The sequence below is a fragment of the Protopterus annectens genome, chromosome 4.part1 (genome assembly GCF_019279795.1).
Source record: "Protopterus annectens isolate FY-2018-M chromosome 4.part1, PAN1.0, whole genome shotgun sequence".
Taxonomy (NCBI): Eukaryota; Metazoa; Chordata; order Ceratodontiformes; family Protopteridae; genus Protopterus; species Protopterus annectens.
In genome coordinates this window covers 108,793,478-108,820,728 of record NC_056734.1, presented here as the reverse complement: position 1 = coordinate 108,820,728, position 27,251 = coordinate 108,793,478, and the positions used below count along the sequence as shown (strand labels likewise).

Sequence of the window (27,251 nt, the reverse complement as noted above, 5' to 3'; positions counted from 1 at the left end):
CATACCGCAGAACCTTTCTTGTTCTCTGCGTAAGAGACAAGGAGTTGATCAGATTGTCTGAAGTCTTTCGTTCTGTCCAAGTAGAATCTCAATTGTCTGTGAACATCAAGCTTGTGTAACACATATTCCAGTCTGTTGGTATGGTGTCTAAAAAAGGTTGGGAGCTCAATGGACTGATTTAAGTTAGTTTCTGAACAGACCTTAGGAAGAAAGGTAGGATTTGTCCTGAGAGACACCCTACCAGGGTGGAAGATCAAATATGGGGGCTTGGAGTTCAGAGACCCTATGCGCCGATGTAATGGCTACCAGAAATATTGTTTTCCAAGACAGAAACTTCAAATCACAAGATGACGCGGGTTCAAACGGGGCAAGCATCAATTGGGGTAAAACAAGATTCAAATTCCAGAGAGAGACAGGGTGTCTAATAGGTGGTCTGAGAAGGTGGGTCCCTTTCAAAAAGGCCTTACATAGTCTGTGGGACATGATGTTAGACCCGTTAAGCCCTACATGAAAGTTGGAAATGGCAGCCAATTGAACCCTTATGGTGGCAGCTGCTGCGCCATCATAGAACAAGGAAAACAAGAACTCTAATATGGTATGAATAGGCGCAACATATGGGTCAACGTCGTGTTGAGAAGCCCAGTGAACAAATAGTTTCCATTTGCTATTATACAACTTCCCGGTGGACAGTTTATGAGAGGAAACTATAATATGTTGGACCGCGGGAGACAAATCTTGAGACCTGGCTAATATGGGAATTGGTGAGAAATATACATTCCAACCACGGTTTTAATCTTCTCTATTCAGAGCCAATGTAACATCCAAAAAACGAAATGAGATAGAAAACTCACTTTATTATTTCTAAAACAGAAAACAAAGCTTTCGGGAGTGTACCTTCCTCAGTGTTACTTAATACATTTTGAATTAAAAGTATTCACATTATATAGTCAAAGCAAATAATATGGTTACTATCAAGTCAATGTTAGAATTTAGGCAAAAGCAGTATCATTAAGTGTTTTATTTATACTGTTTTATAAATAATGCTTCGATGATGGGCCATAATTAGTCTGTTTTATATGCTGTACTAATGTCATGTTTTATAATGGTGTTTTATAGTAAGTTTTAAACATCTATTTAACAGAAGTATAATTATGTTTTAAATATAGTAGTATGACGTTAACAACTTGATTTTTTATGTATTGTTTTCTCATAGGTTGGCTGTGTCATGTGGTGTTTTGTCTGCTTTGACTATATAATGTGAATACTTTTAATTCAAAATGTATTAAGTAACACTGAAGAAGGGACACTCCCGAAAGCTTGTTTTCTGTTTTAGAAATAAAGTGAGTTTTCTATCTCATTTCGTTTTTTGGATGTAATATGGGAATTGGAGCAGCCAAGCTGTCAGTTTTAGGGAGATGAGGGAGGGATGAAGAACTCCCGACGAATGAGTCAGAAGGTCTGGCACTGGGTCCAGAATCCATGGTTCTTCCACTCGATACTTCTGTAGGAAGGGGAACCAAATCGGACGAGGCCAAGACGGAGCTATCAGAATAACAGTCCTTTCCAGACTTTTGGCTTTCTGTATGAATTTGGGAATTAGGGGAATTGGCGGGAAGGCATACAGGAGGCCTGGGGGCCAATCGTGTACAAGCACGTCCCTCGGGTTGCTCCCCGGTGGGGGATAAAGGGCAAAGTAGCTGCTGCATTTGGCATTCATCGGAGATGCAAGCAAGGCTGGCCGCATCTGCGGAAAATCTTGTCCGCCACCTGTTGTTTGAGGGACCACTCGTGAGGCAACAGGATGGCCCTGCTCAGTTTTGTCTGCTATCACGTTGGATGACCCCGGGATGTGCATTGCCATCAGAAAGCGCCTGGTGGATACAGCCCACTGCCAAATTCTTAGGGCCTCTCAGCATAAGGGATATGATCTGGTTCCCCCTTTGCTTGTTGATGTACCAGACTACCGACATGTTGTCTGTCTGAATTGCAATTGTCCCTGGAGGAAGACAGTCGTGAAAGTGTTGCAACGCCAGGAACACTGCTCTCAGCTCCAGGACATTTATATACAAATGTGATTCCTTGCTTGACCAAGTACCTTGGACAGTCTTTCCCTGAAATAGCCCCCCCCCCCTATCAGGGAAGCATCCGTGGTCACTGTGGCCGTGGGTTGGGAAAGAAAAAGGGGACGTCTGACTACTATCTGGTCGCTGTTCAGCCATCAGTTGAGATCCTTCTTGCAAAGATTTGTCAACAGAAACTCGTGCAACATGGGCAGTTGTTTGTAAGACCATTGTGTGAAGAGTAACCACTGGAGTATCCGCATATCCATGCGTCCCAACGGGACTGCTATTAGCGTGGCTGCCATTGTGCTTAATAGCTTCAGTATCTGGGACACAGGAGCTTTGTTCTGGGTCAACAGACTGGGCAACTGACTTCTTAGAGATAAGACTCTTATTTGAGGCAACCTGATCCTTGAATCGACCATGTCTAGCTCTGCTCCTATAAAAGGTAATACGCTGCGAGGGCGATAATGCAGATTTTTCAAAGTTTAAGGTTATGCCCAACTGGGAACACAGGGTGATAAGTGTAGTCTCTTGCCTGAATTAGTTGATGCCTGGAGGTGGTGGTGAGGAGCCAGTCATCCAGATATGGAAACACCCGGAATCCTAAGCGTCTCAGTTGAGCCGTGACTACTGCCATACATTTGGTGAACACTCTGGGGGCTGTGGTGAGACCAAAGGGCAGGGCTCTGAACTGGTAATGACTGGCCCCCAGCCAGAAACGCAAGCGATCTCTGGATGATCTGGCCATTTTGATGTGGTAGTAAGCATCCTTGAGATCTATACAGTACATCCAAATCACCCGTTTCTAGGAACGGAAGTATCGATTGAAGCGTGACCATCAGGAACTTTTCCTTCTTGACGAAGGTGTTGAGTTTGCTGAGGTCTAATATGGGCCTCCAGTCCCCTGTTTTCTTTGGAACTAAAAAGAACCTTGAGTAAGTTCCGGATCCTATCTGGTCCGCCGGGACTGGCTGGATGACTCTTTTGTCTAGCAGGTTTTGAATCTCTATGGCTGCTAGTTTTCGCAAACTGGGTGGAACGTCTGGAATACTTGTACACATGGGAGGGAATTTTGTAAAGGGAATGTAGCAACCACTGGAAATTATGCTTTTTACCCAAGAATCCGTTGTAATGTTTAGCCAGGCATTTGGGTATAAAGCCAAGCGACCACCGACCAGCTCCAGAGAAGGACATCCGGGGCTTCCTTTCAGGAACGCTGATAGGGCTAACCAGAGAACTGCTCCCTGTCACCCTGATTTTGCGGACCCCCTCTGCCTTTTGGACGGCGTCTTCTGTTTTTACCCCCTTCTCTGCCTCTAGAGGGGGTATCCGTAGGTGTGTTCTGGAAAGTTCCTTGGGGCTTTCGAAACCACATTTTTCTACTTCGTTGCCCTTTGGGGTACAGTATAGTTGGAGTGGAAAAACGGACTCTTACAGCAGACGGAGTCTTTCCTTCTTGGTCACACCTAGTAAGCGTTTCCTTAACTTTAGGCCCGAACAAGGCGGAACCATTGAATGGGGTATTGAAGAAGGAAGACTTGAAGGCTTCCGCAAAGGAGCAAAGGCGCATCCAGGACTGTCTCCGAAGAGCTATCGCTGAACCTGACGCCCTATTCGATCCATCAGCGGCATAAGAAATGAGCCACATGGATGAGTTGACTACAGAATTGAGGGTGTTGAGTTGTACAGTCACTTTCTCAGAAACTGCATCAGCTGTGTTAACCTGCAGAGTATCTCACACCTCTTTAAGGAGAACTCATTGAAGGCGTGTAAAATGGGTCAGGTAGTTGAGCTATCTCATGGAAAAAGCCGCAGAACTAAATATGCGTTTCCCATACCTGTCCATCGTCCTAGAATCCCTATTAGGAGGATGGACAGAAGAAGAGGTTTCAGACATCTCTTTCTTGGTGGCTGCCGCCACCACCATGGCATCAACCAGGACTCCCTTGGTAAGAAAGGCCTTGTCAGCAGAGGAAGTAATGAACTTATTGGGCCTCCGAGGGACCGGTTCCACTGAATCAGGGGACTCCCACACCCTTCGAGCAACCAGATCCATTAGTTCGTTGAAGGGAGGAGTAACCCAGGAGGTGGATGGTTGAGACCCAAAGGCCTTCAGGAGTACCGACTCATCCTCAGTTGGGGCAAGGGACTGCCAATCACCCCTCTGCCTTAAGATCTCCAATATGTCTGCAAATGAGACATCCTCTGAGGGGGACCATGGGGACCCTTCTGATTCCTCCAAGTCGGTATCCGATGTCAGGGATTTCTGTACGGAATCCAAGTGCCTCCTCTTGCACAGTCTCTTCCTAGGTACTTCATCAGTGGGAGCATCCAGTGAAGTCCCTGTAGAGGAGGGGCTGCCCAATGGGGATACCTGAGGCTCTGGGTCTCGACGCTTGGTAGGGACCTGTGGGGAAGAGACAGAACGAGGCCCTTTAGGGGGAGGGGGAAGAAAGATCCGAGGAGGTAGTGGTCTTCAAAGACATGACCTTCCTCATGGCATCGAAGGCACCAGAATCCCAGTCCGAGAAGTCTGTTGGCTCCGAAGAGGCCGGCAGCCCTCCCCGAGCAGAGACCCCGAGCTCCAATCCAGAGGACAGAGCCGAACCCACCTGTGCCGAAGCTCCGAGGGGAAGGGTCGGAACCAAAGTCTCGGTCCCACTCTCCACCCCGGAGCCAGCGAGGGAGTGTCGGCTCCGAGACTCCCCGGTCGGAACAGAGGAGATAAAGGTCGACGGAGCAGACGGAGCTGGATCGAACCTCGGCTCCGAGGGCTCTACCATCATCGGTTCTGTCTGCCCCGGCTCCGAGGGCTCTACCATCATCAGTTCTGTCTGCCCCGGCTCCGAGGGCTCTACCATCATCGGTTCTGTCTGCCCCGGCTCCGAGAGCTCGAATGGCTTCGGAGGAGGAGGAGGAGAAGAAAGTAGGGCTGGAATTTCAGGCTTCGAAGCCGAGTGGCTCGAAGCGGAAAGCATTTTGGCCAGGGCCAGGTTCTCTAACAATCTCTTAACCAAGCGATCCAGGTCCACATCAGATAACCTCGAAGAATGGGTCGAGGGATGAGTCAAAGGAGCCGAAGACGGCACCGATTGAAGAATCGGAGACTGAAGAGTCTCCGACACCGGATCCACAACTGGGCTCTGAGGTAAAGGATCGATATACGGCTCCAATGACTGTGGAGCAGATGATCGAACCATACTAGAGGAGCTCGGAGCTGGGGACTTGGGCTCCTTGGATCCCTTGGACAACTTCGACCCCTTCGAAGGCTTGGAAGAAAGGTCTGTCTTGTCCAGCGCAGCCTGAAAATCAGGCTTCAGGAGTCCCCTATCCACCAGCTTCCTGCGCCTTTCCAGAGGAACCCTGGCGCTAAAGGAGTGGCAGATAGAGCACACTTCCTGCAAGTGAACAGATCCCAAACAGTACACACAGGTGGAGTGGTTGTCCATCACAGACATTTTTTGGCCACACTAACACCTTTTGAAGCCAGACTTTTGCTTCTCAGACATTTTTTTTTTTTTTTTTTTTTTTTTTTTTTAAGTAAGAAAGGAAATATAAGTTCAGATCCCTGAACTCAAACTTTGACTATGAATACAAAGGTTATTCAACTATTTTTTTATATGCTTAAGTCTCTACAAAGTAGTTAATTCTAACTAATCTAAGTAATTCTAAACTAATTACAAACTACCACTAATAAAAGGCACACAAAAGGTGCTGACAGAGCCCTGTCACGCCCAAACAACTAAGAAAGGCCTAAACAAACAGCCATCAAGAAAACACTCCAAAGTATTCTAAACTACACGCTAAGTTCTAACTAAACTCTATTTTTTTTAATTAGTATAACACTAGCTTACACTAATAGAAAATATTTTCCAAAATATCTCTAAATATAGAAAAAAAATAACACTGGCCCGAGCTTCCTCAGAGTCTGTAGATCCGTTGCAGTGGCAAACTAGATCTGGGGTTTACAGTAGAGCATCATGAGATATATACTGGGTCTCGAGCTTCTGAGAGTTTGAGCTTGAAAAGCGGCCGACTCAGAGCCGAGGGATCGGCTCCAAACCCATGTATAAGAACAAAATGGCGAGATAGAACAACTTCACATCATTTCTTTTTGATTGATATGCAGGTGCATTTGACTTGGCTCCATTTGCCCTGAATGCACTTCCCTGCCAAGTGAGCCACCCACCCATGCATAGTCTGATGCATCTGTTGTTAGGGTTTGGGCGGCAGGGGGTACAATGAATAGAAGTCCCTTGATTTGGTGGCGGGCCTTTGCCCACCAAAGGAACTTCATCTGTAGGCAAGGTATGATAGGAATCATTGCATCTATATCCTGAGAATGTTGACACCATTGTAGTTTCCTCATATGCAGTCTTGCATATGGAATTAGGAGAATGCAGGAGGCCATGAACCCCAAGACTTGCAGTATTTGTCTTGCAGATAAGCAGGGTCTTTGTGGCCAGTAGTTTGAAGTAGGCTGTCAAATGAACTTGTTTCTCTGGCGTGAGGAAAGCCATCTGGGAAGTTGTGTTCAGGCTTGCTCCCAGGAATACAATTTGTTGGCAGGGTACAAGATGTGATTTCTTTTCGTTTTTGGTGTATCCCAGAGAAGTTAGCAATTTTTGTACAAATGCCAGATGATTCAACAGTATGTCCTGGCTTTCTGCCTGAATTAGACAATCGTCCAGGAATGGGTATATTTGAATATTTCTTTGCCTGCAAAATGCAATGACTGGAGCTAGGCACTTTGTGAATACCCTGGGCGCAATAGATAAGCCAAAGGGCAGTGCAGAGAACTGATGTTGCATGAAGCCTGCTTTGAAGCTACAAACCTTCTTATAGGTTTCATAGGTTAGTATTAAGCTAAGTGCCCTTGCAAGCCATTTTAAACCTAGCCAATTATCCCTTGTGAGACTCAAACCCTGCACCTTGTGTTTGTAAGGCAAACACCTTAACTATTAGGCTACCCTCTTAATGTAGAATAACTGTCCTGAAGCCCAAGTGCTTAAGCCAGAACTAATACACTTTTAGAGTAGCAGACACTGGACCTTCTATCAGTAATTCCCAGCTTAGAAGGATGTAAGCTACCTGTCCTGCCACAACAGTGCAGACCACAAACCTTCTTAAATGTAAAACAGCCTGTATGAAGCCCAAGTGCTTAAACCAAAAGACTTAGAATAACAGTTACAATTTAATCAGGCTACGACCAAACAGTAATAAATAAAACTGAGTACTTTTAAGAAAAGCAAAATAAAGTAGGAAGAAACACAAATACAGTAAAAGCAAATGAATAAAGTGCAAAGAAAATTGTTTTTTTTTTTAAGTGCAAGAAGAGAGGAAGGAAGAACCTAAGTGGGCTGGCCTTTTCAAATCTTCTCTCTGTATTAAGTAGAGTGAACACTAGACTCAGAATATGATCTAACTGTACTAGGTTAAGTGAGCAAATGAGAAGGACCCAGTAGGAGTGTTCTAATGCAGACTTACAGGAGGGGCGAGCAATACTAACACCAATACTGGAACAGGGAGGGTGGGGAACTAACTGCAGAGATGCACAGCACACTTCAGAAACACACAATTAGGAAACAGAAAAAATGAAAATACAGTACTTTTAAAACTGCAAGTTTGTACTTAACAGAGGACTAAAATTCACTACAGCAAGTTTCACTTAGCTTCAGCTTGTAATGCAGATGTTTGTAGCTAAGCAAGTCTCTCAAGAGTTGAGCATAAGATGCCTCTAAGGAATAAAAACCACATTGCAAAGTATGTTTACCAACTTGTTCAGCAGAATGCATTAAATCCTGTAAATCTTTATTTTCAGCACAGTCAGGAATCAACATCATTTTCTGTTTAAGCAATCCAATAATATGCTGCTGATACTTTAACATATGAAACTGGCAGTTTAAGGCCCTAATGGCCAAGGTTGCAGAAGTGTATACCTTCTTACTCCATCTATCCAGTGCCTTGGAATTTCTATCAGAGGGGGTAGGATTTTTGGCAGTAATAGCCTTAATGCCCTTAGGTCCCTGTGAAATGGTCTCAGGATCCGCAGCAGGATTTTTAAAAAGGAACTTAAGAGGGTCAGGAACCCTGTAATATCTATCTGGTTTTCTGGGAGCAGGAGGTAGAGAGTCAGGGGCCAAGATAGATTCCAAAAAGGCATCATCAACAATGTCCAGTACAGGGGGGATAGGTAAAGGCCTGTGTTGGGGCAGGAGTAAGAAATCCTTAAGCCTCTTTTTAGAGTCAGAGTAATCCTGGCTTTCCCAGCGAAAATGCTACTTAAGAGTATGCAAGGTTTCACCAAAAGAGAAATCCTCTAGAGGGGAAGCAGAGGAAATAGCCGTCTGCATCAGAATCCTCATAGGTAGAGAGGGGTAAATCCTGGTCATCAGAGGAAACAGAAATTTCAGAATCCTGATCAGAAGAATCATAAGCAAACTCAGTTCTAGGTCTCTTAGACGGGGAAGGTTGGCTTCCCCTGATTAAAGTAATAAGGTCTTCAGCCATTCTTAGCATTTGTTTTTTAGGCATAGAAGCCTGACCATGCAAGTCTGGTCGTCAGTTTTTCTAGGCGTGGATCGAGTTTTAGGCCTTGAAGAAGAAGATGGCGTTGGTTTAAATATGCAAATCAGTAGGCCTGAATACACCCTCAGAAGCCGGTGCCTGCACAGCGGCTCCGGACCAATCCAAGGTAGAGACATCTGCAGGTTTCACAGTTGAAGCATCTCACGGCATACCGGACTCCGAATGGGTCTCAGTAGAGGCCTGCGAATCTGAAGTAGCAGGTATCAAAGGCTGCAAAAGCGCCCGAGTACCAGTGAACTGGCGACTAGTTTAGGAGAAGTGACGTTGGCACCTTTGGACCTTTGCGATCTCTCTCCGTCTTTAGTTTTGCGTTTTTTCAGAATGTCGGTAGTCGGGTGGCTTACCGAAGCCATATCTGGGTAATTCAACCAAGTACCAAAAAATTTAGAAGCGTAAATATCCCAATGATGAATAGTTCATTGCTTAAATAAGGCACAAAACCGACAGCGAGGTACGTCGTGGTCAGGGTCTAGGCAAGGAATACAGTACGAATGAAAATAGTTATGAGGTATTTGCTTTCCACAAGAAATACAATTACTGACTTTTACTGACATCGGTTTAGAGCAAGAAAAACTTTCCCAACGGGGTACTTGGTTGGAGAATTCGGTTCTGAAACTTGAAAACGAAAATTTCAGGAGTCGGCCAACCGGCACTTGTGAACTGCTTCTGCTTCGGGCACCGCACGGCAAGAAAGACTGGTGTAATGGCATCGGCTGCATGCTTTATACCCCTGACTTCCTGATGTCATGGAAAATGAGAGAGCAACCGACGCAGAACCCAAGACTTTGATAATCAGGCCGACTGAGAGCTACTGCAAGCAGATAACCCAAATGTGATGACTGCAACAGTGAAACACGAAGAACATGTGAGCCCACTTCAACCATAACCCAGGATTTACAACAAAACATAAGCATAGTAGTTTACATAGCATAGTGAAGGGTGGATCAGGAAAAGCATAATCATTAAATGCGAATACACAGTAACAGAATGATTTGAATAAATGTCTGTAAGCATAACTGAATGCAAAATTCAGACATATAAATAATATGTACACGTCTAAAACTGAGATAAAGATTTCCCACAATAATATCCAATACTTTGAGATCCTGTATTAGACGAAACTTGTTTTTAGATTAGCTGTTGTTAGTATAGGAGAGCAGACATTAACAAGTTTGAAGAGGTTTTGATGGGTACTAAAGTTCAAATTAGAAATGTACTACTATACAAGGAATGGAGGCCAAATACTACTACAAATAAAGAATTTGTTATATTACATTATTGATGCATGATTAATTAACAATGCAAAAAAGTTAGCACATTGGGATAAAAGTGCTGTGACTAAATTCTACTAACCACAACATAGAACATCGCAAACACAACAGCACCATTTCTAGGAATGGAAAAAGTGCCAAAACAGAGTGAACTGGGCTACAAAGCAAGAGAAGGGTAGTAGTATGGTCTCTGTGTAGGACTATGAATAGTAAATGTATTCATTGCACTTTCCTTTGTTGCATCACCAAACTGTGCTGATAAGACTTTTAATGCCTTAAAGCCAAATGCAAAAAAGTGTACACTGACAGTGAAGGATAAAACGCTACTACACAGGGAGCACACCAGGCATAACACAAAAATGCCCCTTCAACTTCTGACTCTCTATAAGACAGGCATTCTTTCAAATTTTAAATCAAAATGACACAACCCACTTAGAAATAGGGGGGAAAAAAAGTCATACCCCAACAGTAAACAAAAACGGCTTGAAAAGCTGTCTGTATGAGCGGGAAGAAGCAACAAAGGCAGTTTCTTCTAAAGGAGGTGTCAGACTGCTCCTTTGTGGTCGGCCATCATGTGATAAGGCATTTTTGCTGCCAGTTTCCTCCATATCAGGCTTGCGTGGTTCAGGCTTTTTTGGTGCTTTTCGGAACCCACATCGTTGTTCTTTACAAAAAGTAAATCTAAAAAAAAAAAAAAAAAGCCATATAAATCTTCCTAGAGCTGCTTCAACAACAATCAAGCTTCATGAAGTCTTAGACAAAAATCCCACGTTTGCAAATATTCTTCATTTTAAAAAAACAGACGGGAGGATGCAGAAGAACAGAGTGAAATCCACACAATGTTAGCGTAATAAAATCTTTTAATCCACGCTTTCGTAACTAAACTTCTTCAGAATAAAATGTACATTCTCTACATCACATTTACAGTTTTGACATGCCTCTGCACCAATACACACGTCTTTCCACTTAAACAGTTACACAATTAATCAATAACATTTCAAAGCTCAGGAAGTTATTTCCTTAAATAGACTCTATGGTCTTTCAAAAAAACATTTAATATTGACAGCATCATTTATACCAGTTTTTTTATCTGAATTTAATCTGATTTGCCATAAAGCCTCCTTTTGTTCAAGATTTGTTTTGAAATTGCCACCCCTAAAATCATGACTTCCTTGCTTCAGCACAGAAATTTTTTTTTTGTACATGGGACAGGTGATAGCATGCTTATAAAAAGCATTTGTCTTGTTTTCTAATATTGTAATAATGTTCCTTTATTCTAGTGCATAGGGCTCTTGTAGTCATATCATTGTAGAATGCACTACAGTATGCACACATACCAATGTATTCAACTCCTTTACTCACAGTTAAAATGCCCTGGAACTTTCAAAGTGTAAGGCAAATGTTCTGAATTAACTAAGGGACCTTCTGAAATGTATCTACATATGTTACAGTTCCCACACTTACACATACCCCATCTTTCCTGTGTGATGTTGGAACAATGAACAAGTTTGTTTCTCTCTCCTAAAATGTTTAAATTATTTTGATTTTTGTATACAAACCTTGGTTGGGTCCCCATAATGGATTGTAAATCTGTTTCCCTCTAAAATTTTCCAGTTATCAGAAATAATGTTTCTGATAATACCACTATCTACCCTCATGTCCAAACAATCAGATGTGTTCCTGTCATGGTTTGGTTTTGCATTAATGTTGGAAAACCCAAGCTCAAGATTGGCTGGAAAGAGACTGTCCCTATTCTGTGTAACACATTCAGCCTGCTCTTTCAACAGAAAGTACAGTTGTGTACACTAACCATAAATGTAGATGTTCAAGTGTATTCACTGTTGTAGTCACTACATTTGGGTTATTTGCTTGCAGGTAGCCCTCAGTCGGCCTAATTAACAAAGTCTTGGGTCCTGCATCGGTTGCTGTCCCTTCTTCCATGACGTCAGGTCGTCAGGAGTATAAAACATGCAGCCAACGCTATTACATCAGTTTTCCTTGCCCCAGATGTCAGGTGCCCCCCAATGGGAAGCAATTAAATATAAAAGCACAAAGATATACCTCCAACAAAAAAGCAAATACACCAAAAAGGCTTTTAAGCATAGTAAAGGAAAGTAGAGGTATAGCCAAAAGAAGTTAGGGGGCTGGAGGGAGGGTAGCCAGGACTGCAACAGTGAATACACTTGAACATCTACATTTATGGTAAGTGTACACAACTGTACTATGTTCTTCGTGTTTCACTGTTGCAGTCATTACATTTGGGTAGATTCCCAAAGCTATGGTTAGGAAGAGGAATTTAGATAGCATTAGGGCCAGCTATAAGGCCCTGCAAGACTGCAGTGGCAAAGCCAGCTCTGGATTTAGAGAAAAATTGGCAAATGATAATGCTTGATGAAAGTATGTACAGAACCCCAGGTAGCAGTTTCTAGGATGTTCCTGGTAGGGACGCCTCTGAGAAAGTCTTTAGGAGGTAGATGCAGCCCTGGTGGAGTGAGGTCTGATCCCCTGGGTGATAGGTTTTCCATGGTGCTTATAGCAGAAATGAATGCAATGGCTTATCAATTTAGAAATGGTTTGCTTTGAAATAGCCTTCCCCTCTGCCCCTGCAGCAAATGCCACCAGCAGTTGTTCAGATTTCCTTTGAGGTTTTGTCCTGTCCAAGTAGAATCTAAGCTGTCTATGCACATCTAAGGAATGCAGTATCCATTCCCCTTTATTCTGTGGATTGGGAAAGAAGGTTGGCAAATGAATGGACTGATTAAGAGCCACCTTGAGCATGAAGGATGGATTGGTTCTGAGGGACACCCTGTCCGCATGAAAGATGATGAAAGGCTCCACTGCTATAAGGGCCTGTAATTCACATACCCTTCTAGCTGAAGTGATTGCTAAAAGGAAAGCTGTTTTCCAAGAAAGAATTTTTAAGTCTGCAGTAGCAGCTGGCTCGAAAGGAGGTAGAGTGAGTTTCTCCAAGACAAAGTTAAGGTCCTAGGCTAGGGTTGGAGCTCTCCTGTGTGGTCTCAAATTTCTGGCCCCTCTGAGGAAAGTACAGTTGAGTACACTTATCATAAATGTAGATGTTAGAGTGTATTCACTGTTGCAGTCATTACATTTGGGTAATCCTGCTGGCAGGTTGCCCTCAGTCGGCCTGAATTCCAAAGTACTGGGTCTAGCGTTGGCTGCTGTCACCCCTTCCCTGACGTCAGATTGTCAGGGGTATAAAAGAAGCAGCCTACGCCATTTTCTTCAGTTTTTCTTGCCCCAGATGTCAGGTGCCCCCTAAAAGGCCAAAATTGATATATATATATATATATATATATATATACACACATATATATACATATATACACACACATATATATATATATATATACACACACACACACACATATATATATATATATATATATATATATATATACACACATATATACATATATATATATATATATATATATATATGTGTGTGTGTGTGTGTGTATGTATATATATATATATATATATATATATATATATATATATATATATATATATATATATATATAAAACATACATGCACCAATATAAATTTTACCTTCATCTACAAGCAAATACACCACATAGCTTGTATAAATCAGAGAAGGAAAGAAAAGTTCCAGCAGTGAAAAGGGGGATGGCGGGTGGGTAACTTGGACTGCAAATGTAAATACACTTGAACATCTACATTTATGGTAAGTGTACACAACTGTACTATGTTCTTTGTGTTTCACTGATGCAGTCATTACATTTGGGTAGAGTCCCAAAGCTATGGTTGGGAGGCTGGAGCTAAACAGCATTAGGAGTGGCTATGAGGCCCTGCAGAACTGCAGTGGCAAAGCCTGCATTGGATTTAGAGTAGTGACAGATGATAGTGCTTTATAAAGGTGTGCACTGAACTCCAAGTGGCAGCCTCTAAAATGTCTTTGGTTGATACTCCCCTGAGAAAGGCTGCAGCTCTGGTGGAATGTGGCCTAATGCCCTTTGGCTCTGGCTTGCCATGGAGTAAATAGCAGAAACAAATGCAGTGGCCTATCCACTTTGAAATAGTCTGCTTTGAGATAGCCTTTCCTTGTGATCTTGCAGCATATGCCACTAGTAGCTGCTCTATCTTCCTGAAAACTTTGGTTCTGTCCAATTAGAATCTAAGCTGTCTGTGCACGTCCAAAGAATGCAGAATTCTCTCCCCCTTGTTCTGCGGTTTTGGATAAAAAGTTGGCAGATGAATGGTTTGGTTAATAGCCACAATGGACACCACCTTAGGCATAAACGTTGGGTTTGTCCTTAGTGAGACCCTGTCTGGATAAAAAATAATAAAAGGTTCCACAGCGATGAGGGCCTGTAGCTCTGAAACTTGTCTTGCAGAAGTTATTGGTAGGAGCAGAGCTGTTTTCCCAAGTTAAAAACTTTATATCAGCAGTAGCAGCTGGCTCAAAAGGAGGCAGGGTGAGTTTTTCCAAGACACAGTTGAGGTCCCATGAAGGTATTGGTGATCTCCTTGGGAGGCCTTAAATGTTTAGCTCCTCTGAGGTACTGCTTTAATAAAGGATGAGAGAAGACTGATGGCTCTGTATTGTAATGAGCCGAAATGGCAGAGGCATGAATTTTAATTGATGAAAAAGATAGGCTTTGTCCAGCATCTCAGTTATGTATTGCAAAATCTGAGGAATATTTGGTACATCTGTTATCAGTTCCTTATGCCTGGTTCCAAGCACAAAATCTCTTCCATTTCCCAGCATAAGATTTTCTAGTACTAGGCATTCTGGCTTCCAAAATGACATCCATCACAGCTTTACTGAGAGGTGTGTTTTGTATGACTACATTATCCGCCATGCTGCCAGGTTTAAAGTTCTGAGTTGGCTGTGCAGGATCTGATTGTTTTGCTAGGACAGGAGATGAGGTATTTCAAGTAAGGTCCAAGCTGGGCATTGAGACAAGTTCCTTAGGATTGGATACCAGTACTGGCGGGGCCAGTCTGGGGCAATCAGTATCATCTTTGGCTTCTCCTGTCTGACCTTTAGGAGCACCTTGGGGAGGAGAGGCAGTGGAGGAAAGGCATATACTGATAGGGCATCCACTTTCAATGCTTGTCTGTGATAAGTCCTTGTGCAGAATCTTTTTAGTTGGTAGTTGTGAGGGGAGGCAAATAGATCCATGTCCGAGCATCCCCATTTCCTTGTTATCATGCTGAAGACCTGTGGATCCAGCTGCCACTCGTGGGGATCCATGAGGTTTCTGCTTAGTTCGTCTGCCAGAGTGTTTTCCTTTCCTGGCAGGAATTGTGCCTGCAGATGTACTTGGTAAATCAATGCTGTATCCCACAAAGTCATGGCTAGTCTGCAAAGGGGGTAAGAATGTGTGCCCCCTGCTTGTTTATATACCACATAACTGTGCTGTTGTCTGTCTTTATCAGTAGTTGTCCCAGATGAAGTAGGTCCTTGAAGGCTGTCAGGACATTTTGAACAGCTAGCATCTCTTTTTGATTGATATGCAGATGCATTTGGTTTGAGGACCATGTGCCCTGAATGCATCTTCCTGCCATGTGGGCCCCCCAGGCATAATCTGATGCATCCGTTGTTAGTCTCTGCCTGGCTGGGGTAATGTAAATAGCTGTCCCTTGTTCTGGTGACAAGCCTTCGCCCACCATCGAAACTCCTGTTGCAGGGCAGGGAATGAGAGCAATCACTGTTTCCAGGCTGTGGCAATGTTGAGTCCAAACACTTTTTAGGTACCACTGAAGTTTCCTCATATGCAGTCTTGCATATGGAATTAGTAGGATGCAGGATGCCATGAAGCCCAAAGCCTGCAGAATTTTTCTTGCAGATAACTAGGCCTTTGTTGCTAACATTTTGAAATAGGCAGTCAGTTGCCTTTGTTTGTCTGGCGTGAGATAAGCCATCTGGGCAGTTGTATTTAAGCTTGCACTCAGGAATATTATCTCTTGAGAGGGTACTAGTTTTGATTTCTTTTCGTTGACTGTGTATCCTAGGCATGTTAGAAGTCTTTGCACAAACGCCAGATGCTGTAGAAGAATGTCCTTGTTCTCTGCTTGAATAAGACAGTCGTCCAAGTAGGGATATATTTGTATTCCTCTTTGTCTGCAGAATGCAATTACTGGCGCCAGGCACTTTGTGAAGACCCTGGGTGCAGTACATAAGCCAAAGGGCAGTGCAGAGAATTGGTAATGCATTGAACCAGCCTTACTTCTGCATGATTGTCTGATTGGAACATGCAGGCATGCCTCTTTTTGGTCTAAAGTCACAAGCCAAGCATTCTTGCCCAGCATGGGCAGAAGCTGTTGCAAAAGTCAACATTTTGAATATGGTATATCCAGGAATGTGTTCAGAATAGACAGGTCCAGTACTGGTCCCCAGGCCTTGTCCTTTCTGGGTACCAAGAACAGTCTTGGGTAAAATCCTTGTCCCTGCTCTTGCGCTGGTACTTGCTGAATGGCCCCCATGTCCATGAGGGATGAGACTTGTTTTTGTGCCTCTGCCCATTGATTTTTTGACAGATCTGGCCAGCCATTTGCCTTTGGCAGGGTATGGAAATGGAACTTGTAGCCTTGTGACACTATATTTAGAACCCACTTGTCTTGGGATATAATGTGCCAATTTTGAGAAAATAGTGCTTATTTCCCCCTAAGGGTGCTGCCAGGAGATACGTGCTTGGTGCAGGCAGGGGGAAGTCATTGGGACTGTTTCCTGTATGGTTGTAATTTGTCTTCTCCAACTTTGGAGGTAGAAGCACCCCATTGCTTTGACCTGTATGAACCTTGAGCCTGGGATCTGCCTCTAGGGCATTTGGATCTGCCCCTTTGAGGTCTGTCTGACAAAGGAAAGGACCAATTCTTTGTAGGCCAGTGTCTACTAAACCTAGGTGGCTGTACTTGTAAAAAAAATCTTTGACAGTTTGCATAGATTTAGCTTTGTCCTCCATTTTCTTTAACACCTCTTCTGCCTTAACACCAAACAAAGTATCATGTTGTAAATGTGCATCTAATAATTTAACTTTGACAATCAGGCATATTTTGTTCCTTTAAACAAACACGCCTCCTAATTATAGAGCCCGTAACTGCAGCCCTGCAGGAGGCCTCCAAAGAATCAAAACCACATTTCAAAGTATGCTTTCCAACTTGTTCAGCTGCATGCAATAAATCCTACATTTCCTTGTCTTCTGCACATTCAGAGTTTAACAACATTTTCTGTTTAAGCAATGCCATGACATGTTGCTGATATTTGAGCATATGAAATTGACAGTTTAAGACCCTTATAGCTAAGGTAGCGGATGTGTAAACCTTTTTTCCCCATCCATCCAGTGCCCTAGAATCTCTGTCAGAGGGGGTAGGGTTTTTTGCTGCGGAAGCCCTAACTCCTTTGGGACTCTGTGAAATAGTTTTTGGGTCTGCAGAAGCGTTTTCAAAAAGGAATTTATGAGAGTCAGGAACCCTGTAATATCTGTCAGGCTTAACAGGCGCTGGAGGTAAGGAGTCAGGGGTAAGACTAGAGTCCGAAAACACATCATCTACAATTTCTAACACAGGTGGAATGGCTAGAGGCTTGTGTTGAGTTAGCAAAAGGAAATCCCTGAGCCTCTTTTTAGATTCTGAAAAATCTTGGCTCTCCCAGTGGAAATGCTCCCTCATGGTATGCAAGGTTTCCCCAAAAGAATAGTCCTCTAGAGGAGAAGCTGAAGGTATACATTTCTTCAGCATCAGAATCCTCATGGGGGGAAGAGAATATTCCTGATCAGAAGAAATAGAAACCTGATCTGAAGATTTATAGTCAGTCTCTTGCCTAGGCCTCTTATCAGGAGGGGGATGGGAACCCCTGATCAAGGTAATAAAGTCTTCGGCCATTTTGAGCATCTGTTTTTTTGGGGCATAGAGGCCTGTCCACGTGGCTCTTGAGTTGGTTTCTTTGCTTTAGAAGGAGCTTTAGTCTTTGCCTTTGAAGCTGAAGTCGGTTTAATGTAAAGATGTTAAGGTCTGAAAACACCCTCAGAAGTCACTTGCTAACTGCTTCGGGCACCACGCAGCAAGAAAGACTGAAGAAAATGGTGTCGGCTGCTTCTTTTATACCCCTGACATCAGGGAAGGGGCGACAGCAGCCGACGCAGGACCCAGGACTTTGGAATTCAGGCCGACTGAGGGCAACATGCCATCAGGATTACCCAAAATTAATGACTGCAACAGTGAAACATGAAGAACATCTGCTTGAGCAGTGGATGAGAGAAGAAGGGTGGTTCTGTGTTATAAAGAGGTGAAATGGCTGAGGTGTGGATTTTAATGGAGGAAAAAGACAGGCCCTTGTGAAGCATCTCAGTTAAGTTTTGTAAAATCTGAGGTAAATTGGGCGCTGCTGTGCTCATCCCATGAGATTGGTTCCAGGCACAGAATACTTTCCATTTTTCAGCATAAGATTTTCTAGTACTAGGCCTCCTTGCCTCTAAAATGATATCCATCACAGGTTTGCTGAGGGATGGTAAATGAGAGATTAAGTAATTAGCCAGGCTGCAAGGTTCAGTGTTAGAAGCTGAAGGTGTAGAATCTGGTTTTCCTGCTGAGACAGCAGGGAACGAGTCTGAAGCAGGTGCCATGGAGATAACCGTGACAGACTGCGAAGGAGGGGGTACCAGTGTTGGCGCGGCCAGTCTGGGGCAATCAAAATCATCCTTGGTTTATCCTGTTTGATTTTTAGTAGTACTATGGAGAGCAGAGGCAGAGGGGGGTAAGGCATAGACTGATAGGTTTTTCCAGCTGAAGGACAGAGAATCTACTTTCCAGGCTTGTTTGTGGGGAGTCCCTGCGCAAAATTTGTCCAAGTGGTAGTTCTGGGGAGAGGCAAACAGGTCTACATTTGGGCTCCCCCATTTGCTTGTCAACATGTTGAAAATCCTTGGTTCCACTTTCCACTTGTGTGGGTCCATGAGGTTTCTGCTTAGTCCATCAGCCAGTGTATTTAATTTTTTTGGCAGGAATTGAGCTTGTAGGTGCACTTGGTAGCTCAAGGCTGTGTTCCACAATGCCATGGCTAGTCTGCAGAGGGGGTAAGAATGTGTACTCCCCCCCCCCCCCCGCTTATGTGCCACATAAAGTACAGTTTTGTACCTACCATAAATGTAGATGTCCGAGAGACATGCAACTGCAGTCATAACATGTGGGGTTGTCCTGCCTCAGGCAGCCCTCGGTCGGCCGGATTCCAAAGTCTGGGTCCGACGTCGGCTGATGTCGCATTTTTCACCGACGTCAGAGCGGCTGGAGTACATAAGCATCAGCCGACGCCATTTTCTTCAGTGTTTCTTGCCCCATACGCCAGGTGCCCTCCAAGGAAGGCTGTAATCAAATTGGAAGACAAAAACAGGATTCCAAACAAATAAATGAGCAATAAAACAAATACACCATAACAGATATCCCCAGCTAAGAGTAACAGGGATAGGAGTGGACCCTAGGCATTGAGGGGTATGGAGGGAGGGAAAATCCAACTGCAGTTGCATGTCTCTCTGACATCTACATTTATGGTAGGTACAAAACTGTACTATGTCCTTCAAGAATGCAACTGCAGTCATAACATGTTGGTAGAATACCATAGCTTAGCTGGGGGAGGAGGTATGCTCTAGGAAAGAGATGGTGTGGCAATCAAACCCTGCAGGACTGCCGAAGCAAAGCCTGCTCTGGATCTGGAGTATAGAGGGAGATTGTAGTGTTTGGAGAATGTATGCACGGAGCTCCATGTAGCAGCTTCTAGAATGTCCTTGGTAGGCACCCCTCTTAAGAATGCTGTAGAGGTGGCTGTAGCTCTGGTGGAATGTGGTCTGACATTGGCTGGAACAGTCTTTCCATGAAAGGAATAACAGAATCTGATGCAATGTCCAATCCATTTAGAAACAGTCTGTTTTGAAATTGCTTTTCCTTGGACTGCAGGGGCGTAAGCTACAAAAAGTTGTTCAGACTTCCTACTGGCCTTGGTTCTGTCCAGGTAGTATCAAAGTTGTCTGTGAATGTCCAAGATATGCAACAGTCTTTCCCCCCTTATTCTCAGGATTGGGGAAGAAAGCAGGCAGATGAATGGCTTGATTTAAAGAAACCCTGGATACCACCTTTGGCATAAAAGTAGGGTTGGTCCTTAATGAAACCCTGTCTCTATGAAAAATAATAAAGGGTGGTATTGCCATTAGGGCCTGTAGCTCCGAAACCCTTCTTGCTGAGGTAATTGCCAACAGGAAAGCTGTCTTCCATGAGAGAAATTGCAAGTCAACTGAAGCTGCTGGCTCAAATGGAGGTAGAGTCAGCTTTTCTAAGACAAAATTGAGGTCCCAGGCTGGCACTGGGGCCTTTCTTGGTGGCTTAATGTTCTTGATTCCCCTGAGGAATTGTCTTAGTAAGGGGTTAGAGAAAACAGGAGGATCAGTGTTGTATCTAGCTGAAATAGCAGATGCATGTATCTTTATGGAAGAATATGAGAGGCCGTTCTTTAACATATCTGCCAAATAATCCAATACGAGTGGGATGTTCAACAATGATGCATCATGCCCCTTGCTGGTATTCCAATTGCTGAATCTATTCCACTTTGCTAAGTAAACCTTTCTGGTGGATGGTCTTCGAGCCTCTGTTAGTATCCGCTGAACTTCCTTGGAGAGAGATAAGCTGAAGCTATTTATGGGATCTCCCAGGCTGTTAGCTGCAGTGTCTGAAGATTTGGATGCAGTGTTTCGAAATTGTGTTGAGTCAAAAGTAGAGGCCACTGGGGGAGGGCCCACTTCCTGGTGTGGCATATGCTCCGTAGTAGTGGGTACCAGTGTTGTCTTGGCCAGTCTGGAGCTATTATGATTCCCTTGGACTTCCCTGCTTTGATCTTTAGTAATACTGAGGTCATCAGTGGCAGAGGTGGAAATGCATAGATTGCTAGGGAGTTCCAGTTGAATGAGAGGGCATCTATTTTCCAAGCTTTTAGATGGTATGTCCTTGTGCAAAATTTCGGTAGAAGATGGTTGAGGTGAGAGGCAAATAGGTCCACTTCTGGCTTGCCCCATGTCGAAGTGAGTTGTCTGAAGGCCTTCGGATGTAACCTCCACTCGTGTGGATCTGTGAAATTCCTGCTTAGGCTGTCCGCCAACACATTGTCTTTTCCTGGAACAAACTGGGATTGTAACTGGATGTTTAGGCTCAGTGATTTCTTCCAAAGCTGCATTGTCAGTCTGCAAAGGGGGTAAGAGTGGGTGCCCCCCTGCTTGTTTATGTACCACATCACAGTGGTGTTGTCTGTCCGTATCATTAAATGGCCTTGCTGGAGTTGGTGTTGAAAAGCCTCGATGGCATGCATTACTGCCAGCATTTCCTTTTGGTTTATATGCAGATGTGTTTCCTTTGGAGACCATTGTCCTTGTATACACCTGCCTTCCATATGCGCCCCCCATCCAAGGTCTGAGGCATCTGTGGTCATGGTCTGCGTTATCTGTGGTTTTTTGAATGACATACCTGTGTTTTCCTGGCTTACCGAGGGCCACCATAGGAATTCCTTTTGTAGGCATGGAATGAGTGGTATGATTGTCTCCAAGTTGTTGCTGTGTTGAGACCAAATGCTTTTAGGTACCATTGAAGCTTTCTCATGTGTAGTTTTGCTAATGGAACCAATAGAATGCAGGATGCCATGTAACCCAGGGCCTGTAGGAATCTCCTTGCAGTCATCTGGGTGAGTTTTGCTAAACCTTTGAAGTAATGAGTTAACTTCTCTTGCTTGTCTTCTGTCAGGTAAGCCATCTGAGAGGCTGTGTCTAGTTTGGCTCCTAAGAAGATTATTTGCTGGGATGGCTGCAGTCTTGACTTTGGAAGTTGACTGTGTATCCCAGAGCTTGAAGTAATCGTATGACATAATCCAGGTTTTTGTCAACATCAATTTGTCGTCCGCTTGTATGAGGCAGTCGTCCAGGTACGGGTAAATCTGTATACCCTGGAGCCTGCAATGAGCAATTACTGAAGCCAGGCATTTTGTAAACACTCTGGGCGCAGTAGATAAGCCAAATGGCAATGCTGAGAATTGATAATGCTCTGGCCCTGCAAGAAATCTGAGGTATCTTCTGCAGCTGTGTCTGATAGGGACATGCAGGTATGCCTCCTTGAGGTCCAGAGTAATCAGCCACGACTCCTTGCCCAGCATGGGAAGGAGTTGCTCTAGAGTCAGCATTTTGAACTTTGGTACTATGAGAAAGGTGTTTAATGCGGACAAGTCCAGTATTGGTCTCCATTGAGATTCTTTTCTTGGAACAAGGAACAGTCTTGAGTAAAACCCCTGGTCTTGTTCTTGTTGTGGAACTCTTTCTATTGCTTTCATTCGAGTCAGCAGAGTGATTTGCTTGATAGCCTCTGCCCTCTGATTTTGTGGTAGGTTTGGCATGCCTTGTTTTCTTGGTAAGGTATGGAAATGAAACCTGTACCCTCGGTCTATAATGTCCAAAATCCATTTGTCCTTTGTCAGTCTGTGCCAGTTTTCTGCAAACAGAGATAATTACCCGCCCAAGAGAGCTTCTAGTTGTTCCCTGGTAGGCGGTAGTAGAGGAAAGTCATTGAGTTTGTGGTTGTTGGGCAGGTGAAACCCCTGCATCACTTCTTTGGTTTCCTGACTGCCATTGTCGTCCCCTGTAGGGACCTCTGTATTGGCCTCTTCCTCGGCCACGTCTGTTCTTACCCCTTTGAAACTTTTCTGGATTAGGAAAGGACCAGTTTTTTGAAGGCCAATTCCTACTGAATCTGGGGGGTTGAACCTGGAGGAAATCTTTCACAGTCTGAACTGATTTTGCTTTTTCTTCGATGGTCTTTAACACATCCTTAGCATTTGCACCAAAAAGCTTGTTCTTTTCCAAAGGTGCATCCAGAAGTTTTGCTTTTACATGATCTGGTAGAGGATGATCTTTTAACCAAGCATGTCTACGAATCACTGCCCCTGTCATGGCTGCCCTACATGAAGCTTCCAGTGCATCATATCCACACTGCAGGAAGTGATTGCTTACTTGCTGAGTGTTATGTACAGCTTCCTGCAAAGTCTTCCTGTCTAAAGGATCAGGAGAAGCTAATGTTTTTTGTAAATCTTCTAAGAGATAATCCTGATATTGTAACATATGAAAAAGGCAATTTAAAGCTCTCATAGATAAGGTAGTGGATGTGTAAACCTTTTTGCCCCATCTCTCGAATGACCTCGCTTCCCTGTTGGAGGGCAAAGGATTTTTTGAGGTGGAGGCTGAAACTCCTTTAGGCCCCTGTGAAATAGTTTCCAAATCAGCAGTATGCTCTGAATAAATGGGAATGAGTTTCTGGGACCCTGTAATACCTGTCTGGCTTGGCTGGAGCAGGAGGAAGAGAATCAGGGGTAGCACTAGAGTTAGAATACAAATCATCCAGAACATCAATTACAGGAGGAATAGCTAAGGGCCTGTGCTGAGGCTTCTTAAGGAAAGTCCTCAGGCGTTTCCTAGAATCAGAGTATTCCTGACCTTGCCACTTGAAATGTTCCCTCATGGTGTGCAGAACTTCCCCAAAGGAAATATCCTCAGGAGGGGAGGCCGAAGGGATGGAATCTTCTGCATCCGAGTCCTCATAGGTCTGGAAGAGCTCTTCCTGGCTATCAGAGTGGACAGAGCCCTCAGATTCTTCATCTGAAGGAGTAGGGTCAGAGGGTTCAACCCGGGGCCTTTTATCAGGAGGAGGTTGGGATGCTCTCTCAGGATGGGCCTGTGAACCTCTAATCATGGAAATTAAATCAGCAGCCATGGACATAATTTGTGTCTCCGGAGTCGGCTGAGGTAAGGATTTAGAAGTCATATGCTTTGTTTTGCTGGCTGCCTTAGCCCTAGTGTAGGCCTTAATAGACATGGCCATAGGAGGCCTGGCAGCTCCATCGCAGGAATGACCTTGTCTACAGCAATGGTCTCGGCATTTCCTCGGTTTCGTATCCGGAGGAAAATCTATAACTGGCGGAGTAATGTCTGGAATCGGAGTCGCCGGTACGCGGTGTCTTCGGTTCGAGCGGTGGAGAGACCGTCTCAGAGGGAACCGGAGCACTCGCTAGGTTTTGGCGTGGAGTCGGTGGTAGACGCGGGCCGAGGATGTCGGTCCCGGTCTTTTTGCTTTTTGGGAGTTTGCGATGTCGGAAGATCCGACGGCATGGTGTAAGCAAAATTATTGCTGAAAAAATCTTCAGCGAATTCCGCCCGGCACCTGAGAGTGCGCTTGTTGAAGCGAGCACAGGCCGACACGTCGTGGTCTGGGCCCAGGCAAGGGAGGCAGTAAGAGTGGAAATCCTTATGAGGTATTTGTTTACCACAAGAAAGACAATTGTTAACTTTTTCAGTAATTTCTGACATCGGCTGAGGCAAGAAAAGGTCCCCAATGGGGCACTTAGCTTTTTTGATGACTTCGGTATCGTAGAATACAGGAGCTGACCGACCGGCACTTGCGAACTGCTTCTGCTTCGGGCACCGCGCGGCAAGAAAGACTGAAGAAAATGGCGTCGGCTGATGCTTATGTACTCCAGCCGCTCTGACGTCGGAGAAAAATGCGACATCAGCCGACGTCGGACCCAGACTTTGGAATCCGGCCGACCGAGGGCTGCCTGAGGCAGGACAACCCCACATGTTATGACTGCAGTTGCATTCTTATTTATTTATTTTATTTATTTATTTTACATTTGTTAACCGGGAGAGTCCTACTGGATACATGTCCATTTTCAGCGGAGGCCCGGGGAGAAAAGCTCCAAGTACATAACAGACATATGAACATTGTTGATGCAAAAAAGGAAGATAGTCGAGTTCTAAATACAATATAAAGATACATCACATCTTGGGGGAAAAAAACAGCAGCAGCATATTAAAAAAAAAAAAAAAAAAAAAAAAAAAAAAATTCTTGAAGGACATCAGTGGTGTTGTCCATCTTTACCATTGGTTGTCCTGAAAGAATGTGATCCTTGAAGGCTGTCAGAGCATTCTGTACAGCTAACATCTCTTTTTGATTGATATGCAGGTGCATTTGACTTGGGTTCCATCTGCCCAGAATGCACTTCCCTGCCAGGTGAGCCCCCCCATGCATAGTCTGATGCGTCTGTTAGGGTTTGGGCAGCAGTGGGTGGTGTGAAAAGTAGTCCCTTGTTTTGGTGGCAGGCCTCTGCCCACCAAAGGAACTCTAGGCGTTGGCAAGCTATGATAGGAATCATTGTTTCCAGGTCTTGAGAATGTTGAGGCTTTTTAGATACCACTGTAGTTTCCTCATATGCAGTCTTGCATATGGAATTAGAAGAATGCAGGAGGCCACAAACCCCAAGGCTTGCAGTATTTGCAGATAGCAGGGTTTTTGTGGCCACTTGTTTGAAGCAGTCTGTCAAATTAATTTGTTTCTCTGGCATGAGGTAAGCCATCTGGGAAGTTGTATTCAAGCTTGCTCCCAGGAATATAATTTGTTGACAGGGTACCAGGCTTTATTTCTTTTCATTTACGGTGTACCCCACACAAGTTAGAACCCTTTGTACAAAGGCCAGATGATTCAAAAGTATGTCCTGGCTTTCTGTCTGAATTAGACAATCTTCCAGGGTATGGGTATATTTGAATATTTCTTTGCCTGCAAAATGCAATATCTGGAGCTAGGCACTTAGCGAATACCCTGGGCGCAGTAGATAAGCCTTAGGGCAGTGCTGAGAACTGATGGTGCCTGTAGCCTGCTTTGAAGCATAGGTACCTTCTGCAAGATTCCCTGATTGGGATGTGCAGGTATGCTTCTTTTAAATCTAGTGTTGCCAACCAGGCATATTTGCCTAGCATAGGAAGCAACTGGTGAAGAGTCAGCATCTTGAATTTTGTAATCTCCAAATAGATGTTTAGAGTAGATAGGTCCAGGATAGGATGCCATGAATTGTCTTTTCTGGGTACCAGGAAAAGTCTCGAGTAGAAACCTTGTCCCTTTTCCTCTTCTGGTACCAGCTGAATAGCCCCCATGCTTAAGAGAGAAAGTACTTGTTTTTGGGCCTCTGCCCACTGATTTGAGGGTAGATCTGGCCACCCGCTTGGTGTTGGCAACGTGTGGAAGTGAAATCTGTATCACTGGGACACTATATTTAAAACCCATTTGTCCTGGGTAATGAGTTCCCAATTCTTTGCATGAAGAGCAATCCCCCCCCCCCCCCCCCCAAAGGGTCAGTCAGTTGATAGCTTGGAAATTCTAAAAGGAAGTCATTGAGACACTTTACCATGGGGGGTCTTATTCCCAGATTTGGAAGTGTAGGCCCCCCACTGCTTAGTTCTGTGCGTCCCCTGGGAATGAAACCTGGGGTTTTTGCTGTGTCTAGGTTTGGCTTGACAAGACCTGGAAGGGGCTGGAAAGGACCAATTCTTAGAGGGCCAGTGCCTACTAAATCTAGGAGGCTGAACTTGTAAAAAATATTTAACAGTTTGCACAGATTTAGCTTTATCTTCCATCTTTTTAAGAACTTCCTCAGCCTTGTTGCCAAACAGGCGGTCCTGACTTAAAGGAGCATCCAACAATTTAGCTTTAACATGATCAGGCAAAGACTGCTCCTTAAGCCAAGCATGCCTTCTGAGCACAGACCCAGTAACAGCAGCCCTGCAAGAGGCCTCTAATGAATCAAAACCACACTGCAAAGTACGTTTTCCAACTTGTTCAGCGGGATGCATTAAATCCTGTAATTCTTTAATTTTCCACACAGTCAGGAATCATCATTTTTTGTTTAAGCAGTCCAGTAACACGTTGCCGATACCTTAAAATATGAAACTGGCAGTTTAAAGCTCTAATGGCCAAGGCTGCAGAAGTGTAAACCTTCTTACACCATCTATCCAGCGCCCTGGAATCTCTATCAGATGGGGTAGGATTTTTAGCAGTAGAAGCCTTAATGCCCTTGGGGCCCTGTGAAATAGTCTCTGGATCTGCAATAGGATTTTTAAAAAGGAACTGGTGGGACTCGGGAACCCTGTAGTATCTGTCAGGTTTTCTGGGAGCAAGAGCCAGGGAATCAGGAGCCGAACTAGATTCCGAAAAAGTATCATCAACAATGTCTAGTACAGGAGGAATAGCTAAAGGCCTATGCTGAGGTAGGAGAAGAAAGTCCCTAAGCCTCTTTTTTGAATCAGAATAATCCTGGCTTTCCCAGTGGAAATGCTCCCTTAAAGTATGTAAGGTTTCCCCAAAAGAAAAATCCTCAGGAGGGGAAGCAGAAGGAATGGAGTCCTCTGTATCAGAATCTTCATAAGTAGATAAGGGCAAATCCAGATCATCAGAAGAATCAGAAAAAAACAGAATCCTGATCAGAAGATTCATAATCCA

At 44.2% G+C, this 27,251-nt stretch overlaps 1 protein-coding gene across 1 annotated transcript in view; it reads right to left on the bottom strand.

Moving 5' to 3' along the window:
- Positions 1-27,251, bottom strand: part of PARL (presenilin associated rhomboid like) — a 1,565,180-nt gene that overhangs the window by 1,429,394 nt on the left and 108,535 nt on the right. The window contains exon 2 of the mRNA XM_044070014.1: positions 10,384-10,603. Within this exon, the coding sequence (XP_043925949.1) occupies positions 10,384-10,603 (220 nt within the window). The remainder of the gene's footprint in view (positions 1-10,383; positions 10,604-27,251) is intronic.